The sequence below is a fragment of the Bidens hawaiensis genome, unplaced genomic scaffold, assembly GCF_021521415.1.
Source record: "Bidens hawaiensis isolate Kalapana, Puna unplaced genomic scaffold, B.hawaiensis_p1.1 tig00016015_1, whole genome shotgun sequence".
Classification (NCBI taxonomy): domain Eukaryota; kingdom Viridiplantae; phylum Streptophyta; class Magnoliopsida; order Asterales; family Asteraceae; genus Bidens; species Bidens hawaiensis.
In genome coordinates, this window is record NW_027492448.1 from 17748 (window position 1) to 26111 (window position 8364).

Below are 8364 nucleotides of genomic sequence, written 5' to 3' on the forward strand. Positions count from 1 at the left end.
GGCGATATCGAAGATATAATTATTTTGAAAATATATTTGTTTAAATATGTATTTGATTTCTATCCTTATGTTGAACCCTTTTAGTGTTTGAATAGGGTTATACCTTGTATTCTATATAAACAGATTACATTATCAATGAGAGAGGATTTTGGTGATATATCCTTCTATTTTGGTATCACAGCCTTAATATTTTTTTTACCTACGATCCTGCCGTCACCACAATTTCCGTGGCTATTGTTATCCTTCAATGGCCAGTGACAAGAATGCTTCTTCTTCTTCGGCTTCGGTCGATCTTAAGGCTATTCATCCCGTTTACTTTGTTACGAATATAAAAAACAAGATTCGTACGTTGGATGGCACCACGATTACCTATTCAGCGTGGGTAAAACTATTCACGCTTCATGCTAAAGGCTACAAAGTTCTATGGCATATTGACGACACTCCTCCTCCGGAGGTAACTGATGACTCTTACGAGAGTTGGGCCGGAGTCGATGCAATCGTCCAACCATGGATTTATGGAACAATTTCCGATAAATATCTTCGGCGTGTACTGGATACTAAGGCCACGGCACAACAGGTCCGAAACAAACTCAAACATATATTTTTATCTAACAAAAAATCTCGTGCTGCAGCTCTCGAGAAACAATTCACGAATTTGACCTTATCCGCGTGTTCCTCACTTGATGATTATTGTCAAAAGCTTCAAGACTTGGCTGAACAGTTAAACGATGTCGACTGAAGAAACGTGGATCGACTCACTGGTAGATGATCTACTTTCCTCGGGTGTGATTATGCTTTCTCACCGATGGATCTCTGGAATCTGGATTCTTCCACCTACAAAATGAACAGCACCGTAAACTTACCCCTCAGAAAGGGACAGAGGGGTCCTCTTTGGGGTAACCCTCCGGTGTGAGAATAAGAATTTGTAGGAGAAGATAATAATATGAGAGTAAGGAAATTGGAGTGTATTGCTTAATATAGCTGAATACTGTGTAATTGGATGATGCCTCTCCTTGTGGAGTTGATGTGGTATTTATAGTGCTAGGGTTTCCACTGATTGGGCTCAGCCTTGTTGGCCTCCTCCAATTGCTTTGCGCCACGTGTCCTTAGGGACACCTGGTGCTTTTTCATTGGTTATAATCACGTGGTAGCACATGGGTTATGCTGAGTTGTCCACCTTTCATTAGCAGCTGTCAACATCAGCATATTCTTATTCCTTAAAAAGATACCTTCTGGAAGGTTGTCTGACGTGCACAATCAAGGTTGCCCTAATCCTGATTTGGATAAGGACGAGGTTGATTATGTGCATGTGTGATATGCGCCTATCCTGAGGATGCGCGAGGTCTTCTCTTTATTCTCACGCGCAGATGTTTCATGCGTAGATGTGATATGCACAAGCATGTGATATGCGCCACGCGCAGATGTGATATGCGTGAGCATATGTGGTGCGTGAGCATATGTGATGCCTGAGCATATGTGATGCCTGAGCATGTGTGATATGCGCCATGCGCATAGGTTTTGGCTTTGTGCCTTTATAATATCTTGATTTCAAGCCTCTTGTCTATATCTTGTGGGTACATACCTCTTCAAGCCCCCCCAGTCTAATGTGTGTCTTGTCTCGCGCGAGCGAGGTAAGATAGATATTAGACTTAATAGTTTGCTCTTTTAGTAGGGTTTTGTCTTTTCTTTTTATTACTCATCGGTGCGCGAAATTCTATCCTTTTGGTTGAAAACGAATCGTCCCTGTACGTGGTTGGTTGTTGCTGACATGCGTCAGTGATGGAGACGTGTCAGACTTTTCGTGTGCTCGAGGTGCTACAGTTGCCTTTCATGTCCCCTCACATAGTGTCAGGAACACGTGTCGCGCTCGCGTTGGTCCGTACCTGCGAGTGGTGGCGCGTGAAGTCTGGCAGCATCTGTATCGTTTCTTTTCGTGTCCCCTCACACAGTGTCAGGGACACGTGTCGCGCTCGCGTTGGCTTACACCTGCGAGTGGGGGCGCGTGAAGTCCGATCAGTACCAAATTTTCTCTCTCTTGGGCCTATAAAAGCAAGCCCTTAAGAGTTTTTATTCCTTCATCTTCCTTGTTGTTTATTCAGAGCTCTTTTCTTTCTTTCATTCTATTCCGATTACCTATCTTCTGCTTCCAGATCTCTGTTTTTCAGAAGCATCATTCGTCCGTTTTTACAGTTGTATGTCTGATAGCTCAGACAACACAATCTCCCCTATCCATCGCCGTGTGAAATCATTAGTAATGTCTACATTGAAGAAGACCGGCAAGGGGAAGAGGGCTGCTGAGGCCTTATCGGAGGAGGTAGGGAGGACCAAGACAGTGAAGAAGTGGGATGAGATCCCCTGCAAACTGAGGCAGGCCGATTTTGACAACCTTATCGCCTCTCAGGGTTTTCTCCCTGAGTATGGCTGCATGCTGCCGGCGGCCGGGCAAACGGCGGCGGACCCGCCTACCGGCTATATATCCCTTTACTGTCATTTTTTCACCCACTGCAACCTTCGTCTCCCGATGACAAGGTTTGTGGGTGCGGTGCTTAGGTTTTATGGGATTCATATATCCCAAGTCCATCCGTTTGGACTCGTGCGCATGACTCACTTTGAGTTCATGTGCAAATCTCAGCGCGAGGAGCCCACCCCTCGGCGCTTTCAGTTTTTTTACAAGCCCAAGATCCAAGATTCTTGGTTCTCATTTATTCCTCGCAGTCAGAAGGTCAAGTGCTGCACTGTTTCATTCAAGAGCCTTCATGACTGGTCTGAGAGATTTTTCTATATAAGGGCTGGTGTGATCCCCATCCGCATGACCATGCGCGCGATCTCTTCTGCGCCTGCGGATGTGGGTGTCCTCAAGAACCCAACTGGCGCCTGGGTAAACAAGTTGACTGTCGAACCATCCCCCGCCAAGAACATTTGCGAGGAGGCGCTGGTGGGGGTTGGTATGAGCAGGAGGTGGGCCGACAGCGCGACTGAGCCCGTTATCCAAGTTGACGGCTTGTGTAAGTTAATCTCATTGCATTGCTTCTGCGCGAATATAATTCGTTTTGCTGATATCATTTGACTTGTTTTGTGCAGTCAGCAAGCAGTATGTCCACGCCGCCTATGACGAGCATATGGAGGGTGGCTCCGTCGCGCTGGGCGCTGGGGAGGTTGACTTCCCCGATCCCTTCGATGACATGTTCATCCCTGTTGATCTGGGATTTCTCTTTGACAGCGATGCGCCTGGTAAGCCTTTGTACTTATGCTTATGCCTTTATAATACCAAATTTGGCTAACATTTCCGTTGCACTTATTGTAGATGCGCTCGAAAACTACGAGCTGGAGCTCGCGGAAGAGGAGGAGGAGGAGGAGGCGCCCCAACTAAAGCGTAAGGCTAAAGGGAAAACTGGCGCAGGGGCCAGTAAGAAACAGAAGAAAGATGATGCCCCTGTTGTTCAGGATCCTCCTACCCAGGCGAAGGGACTTGAGAAAACCCAGGTGTTTACCACCAAGTTTTCCTTGTCTTCCCTGCCTCAAAAAGTGGGCAGACCTCCTGTCCACACGAGGTATGGTGGCGCTACCTCCTCCCTTCGCGCGGCGGAAAAGGGAAGCGGTGTTGCGCCTTCGACATGTATACTTTGCTTATCCTTTGCTTATCTTTTATGGTTCTATGAGCGCGATTCTGATAGAATTACTAATGAATCTTTGCTCACTCAAATGTTTGTAAAGCCGGCGACCTTGGTGGATCAACCTCAAGCGCGACAAGATGCCGAGGCTGCGCCGGAGGTCGCTTCGAAGTCCCCTGTTTTACCCTCCAAAAAGGGGAGAATGGACTTCATGGCGATGTTTGACTCGCGAACGGAGTTGCGCCAAGGTATGTATTGCGCTTTATTTTCTGACTTGTTTCTTTTAGATCAAGTCATGAACTATTTCTTTTTGTTGATTTTTTCATAGGAGTCATAGCTGGCGTACAAGCTGCTGGCGGCACTCCTGGCGCCGGTGCCAGCGCCGTTGGTTCTGCTCCTGCTCCTGCAAGCACTGAATCTCCCCTCATCGGGATTACTAAGGAGCAGGAGGCCGTTTTACGCGCCGATCTGGCGGCGTCGAGACCTCCCTCATCTCCTCCTGCGCGCAGCCCTCCTCGCGAGACTGATTTTGGTTCTAGGTCGCAGGAGAAAAGGCCTGTTTCAGAGGAGGATGAGGAGGTTCAAGCTGAAGGCTCCGACATCGGCCGCGCCAGCCCTGCAGCGCCACGAGGATTCGTGGCGGAGTCTTCTCGTGGGCCTGGCGCTGACTTTTCTGCTTCATCCCCGCAGGTATAGGTTCGTTTTTGCTACGCTACGCGGATTTCCATCTTAGTGTTTTGATGACTTAGATCATTACTTTGTGTTTGCAGGAATCCGATCACATTTACCGCCCGAGATGGAATATTACTGAGGACAGCACATTTCAGTCCATGGGTGTGTGTGCGGAATTCTGGGCTCATTCTGTGCCTCCAGCTGAAAGAAGGTTCCAGGAGGACCGCGCTCGCGATGACTTGCTCAACGATCATCTGTTTGCTGGGTCGGCCTTCTTTGCTGCCTCCCAAGAGCTTCGCTATGATTACGTAAAGGTACGTGATGCTCTTGCGGAAGCCAAGCATGAGGCTAAAGTGTCTGCTTGGCATCTTTCTGATGCTCGAGAGAGAGCTGAGAAGCTCCAAGCATAGCTCAGTGAGAACAGAGCAAGTGCCAACAGCGCCTTCGTGAAGCGCGGGCATGAGCTTCAGGCTGCGCGGGAGAAGCTACAGGCGGCCAAGGCGGATGCGGCCAAGTACGCGCGTAGAGTGCGCGACTTGGAGCTGGACACGGAGGCGCGTGACCAAGCCCTTGTCCAGTCTATAACTGAAAAATCATCACTGGAGAGTGAGGTTGCGCGCCTGAAGAAGGAGCTGGCGGCCGCGCAGGCCGAGAAAGATGAAGCCTTGGCGACGGCAGCGTCTAGCCAGGAAGCACTTGATGCTGCGCGGGCGGAAAAGGAAGAAGCCTTGGCGGCAGCAGCGTCCGACAAAGAGGAGCTGAAACAGACTAAGGAAACTGTTGAGTTGTTAAACTCTCAGATTCCTACCCTCGAGACGTCTGTTGCTTCCCTCGCGCATGATCGCCAATGGTTAATCTCACAGGGTATGACTCGTTGCGCTTACGCGATGAAATACTCAGACGAGTTTCAGGCCCTTGTGATGGATTGTAACGCTGCCGCGCGCTTGGTGGGTTGAGCTGAAGGGTTTAAGGATGGCTATGAATATGGCATGCTGAAGAAGAACCCATCCGACTACCCTTATCAGAGCGACGTTGCCTGCGCGGACATGGCCGAGATGGGGGAGAAGTATTTGAATACTCCCATTCCCATCCTTGCGCAGGTATTTTAACTTTAATGAGATTACCTTGACTTATTTTCCAAGTCTTTTTTGTACTCATATTTTTCCATATGATTTGCAGATATCCACGCTTGCTGACCTGCCCGACCTCGGCGCGCTAAAGAAATTACTTGACGAATGCGAAGGGGCTGGTGGCGGCGATGATGGCGCGGGGAATGCTGCTCCTGCTAGCGGCTCTGGCGTGGCCAAAGGATCCGCTCCTGACACTATTGTGATAGAAGACTCCATTCAGGATGAACAACTTGACTATGGTCAGTTTGGAGATGACGAGGAGCGGGCTGCGCCAGATGCTGAGGGCGATGAAGAGGACGAGGAAGAGGCTGATGTCGACGTGGAGACTTGAGAAGCCCTTCATGTTTTTTGTTTTTATTTTTAGTTTTTATCTCATCATCTTGTAAACTTTGTAAATTTCAATGCTATAGAATGAAATTTTGTTTTTCCCTTCTTCGCATCTTGCGCATTCCCCATTCATCTCTTTATATTGCATGTTTGCTTGTTGAATATAAGATATGCTTGCACGTTGAAACAAGAACAAGGTTGTAAGGAAATTATTATACTTAATCCTTGTCATATTGTAAGTGATTTTGCCATATCTTGATTATGTTGACACGTGCCTTGGCGTTTTCATTATTCCTCTTTTGCGCGACGTTATCGCGCATTTATTATATGGAATTATGAATTTTTTAGCCTTTACGTGTCAATGTGTGTTACTCAGATATCCATTACAATTTCATGCGCGACCTCGACCTGAGACCCTAACAACTATGTTTTGGCATTTGCTTTGCCTTAGTTGTGCTTAGGTATTTTTATGGTCAGGCTGCGCAGCATGTAGGATGGATGTTGTGAGTGATTTGAGCTAAGGCTCACATTATTGGGCTAAGGCCCTGAGCTAAGGCTCATAATTTTGGGCTAAGGCCCTGACGTTTTAGAGTTAAGACTCGTTAACGCGTTTGCGCATGTATGTTTTACTTCGTTTTATTTTGTTTTGATGTCAATACAATGTTGTCATATTGCTCAAAATTAATAAAGGGAAGTGTGAAACATGTATGCAAAAGGTAATAGAATCCACATTAAGAGAAGATAGCGCGTATCATTATTCATAATGGCTTAAAAAGCCTTGATTACAAACTTGACATTTTTTACATGAAACATTTTCTAAGCTGTGCTGCATTCCATGCGCGCGGGATCTTCTTTCCATTCAAATCTTTTAAGGCGTATGCGCCTTTTCCCAATTCTTCCAAGACTTGATAAGGTCCCTCCCAATTGGGGGACATTTTTTCCGGGGGTATCGCGCGGCTAGCTTCATTGTTTCGAAGGACAAAATCATTTTTCTTGAAGTGGCATTCTTTCACGCGCTGGTTGTAATATTTTTCCAGTTTTTTCTTGTATTTGGCTTCACTGATGATAGCCGCCTCTCTGCGCCCTTCAAGTAAGTTGAGATCCAACCTTCTTTCGCGCTCGTTATCAATCTTGCTCATCATGAGCACTCTATGGGATGGGCATCCAATTTCTGCTGGAATCATTGCCTCTGTTCCATAGGTTAGGCTGAACGGGGATTCGCCATTGCTGGTTTTGCTTAATGTCCTGTGTGCCCACAAGACATTAGGTAGCTCTTCGACCCAAGAATGGGATTCTCCCTCTAACCTTTTCTTCAGCCCATTCAGCAAGCTTTGGTTAGCGCGTTCCACTTGGCCATTCCCTTGAGGGTGATAAACTGAAGTGAAAATTTGGTTGATGCGCAATTCCTTGAGCCAGCTGGATATCTTCTTGTCAGTGAATTGCTTGCCATTATCGCTCACAATTTCCATGGGCAAGCCAAAACGGCATATGATGTGGCTCCAGATAAACTGCTTCATCGCTTCGGCTGTGATTTTTGCTAGTGGCTTGGCTTCAACCCATTTTGTGAAATAGTCTACTGCCACTACCAAAAATTTTACTCGCCCTTGCGCTTGCGGAAGGGGACCCACAATGTCGATTGCCCATTTGTGGAAAGGCCATACGGAGGTCACTGGAATCAAGTTGTTCTTTGGCCGCATGGTGTTTGGCGCATAGCTCTGACATGCTTTGCATTTTTGGATCTCTTTCAGAGCGTCCAAGTACATGCCTGGCCAATAGTAACCTGCGCTCATTGCCTTGGCAACCACCATGCGCGGGCCAGCATGTATTCCACAGATTCCTTCGTGTTTCTCTCTGATCACATAGCTTGCTTCCTCAGCATCTAGGCATTTCATGAGCGGCCCAAGATAAGAGCGTCGATATAATGTGCCATCAAGGAGTTCATAGTTCTGCGACTTGTGTCTTATCTTCCTCGCCTGTGCGCGATTGTCAGGTACCTTTCCCTCCTTCAAGAATTCCATTATTGGAGTTATCCATGATGAAGGGGTTGTATGAGTTACAAGGACAGACTTTGCTACCACCGACGGGTTGCTCATTACTTCTACCCTGACATCTTTGCCAAAGTGATCGAAACTGGTTGATGCCATCTTACTCAGCGCGTCTGCAGATTTGTTTTCACTGCGCGGAATATGAATGATTCTGAAGCAGTCAAATTGCTCGATGAGCTTTTTCGCCTGCTCTAGATATAGAGGCATGGTGTTCTCCTTGGCATCATAAAGGCCATTGACCTGTGCTGCTACCAAGTATGAATCAACATGGGCCTCTAGCTTTTTAACTCCGAATTTGTGCGCGATGCGCAGGCCAGCCAGCAGGGCTTCATACTCAGCCTCATTGTTGGTGCTCTTGAAGTCCAACCTGATGGCGTAAGTATATTCATGATTCTCTAGATCCACCAGTTTAAGGCCTGCGCCGGACCCCTCGTTGTTTGAAGCTCCGTCAGTGAACAGTCTCCAAACATTTTCTTCATCATTGGCTCGCGGAGGGTCTACCTCGCGCTGAGCCTCTTCAATTTTACCTTCTGGAATTTCCGCGATGAAATCAGCCAATACTTGCCCCTTTATTGCTGG

General features: G+C 47.4%; 1 protein-coding gene across 1 annotated transcript; it reads left to right on the top strand.

Annotated features, from left to right (window-relative positions):
• Positions 1–247: 247 nt before the first annotated feature.
• Positions 248–739, top strand: LOC143550356 (uncharacterized). Its single transcript, XM_077041016.1, has one exon. It carries the CDS (start codon positions 248–250, stop codon positions 737–739), a length of 492 nt encoding a protein of 163 aa, XP_076897131.1.
• Positions 740–8364: the final 7625 nt, after the last annotated feature.

Coding starts and splice junctions, on each gene's coding strand:
- LOC143550356 (XM_077041016.1), top strand. CDS start 248: ATGGCCAGTGACAAGAATGCTTCTTCTTCTTCGGCTTCGGTCGATCTT.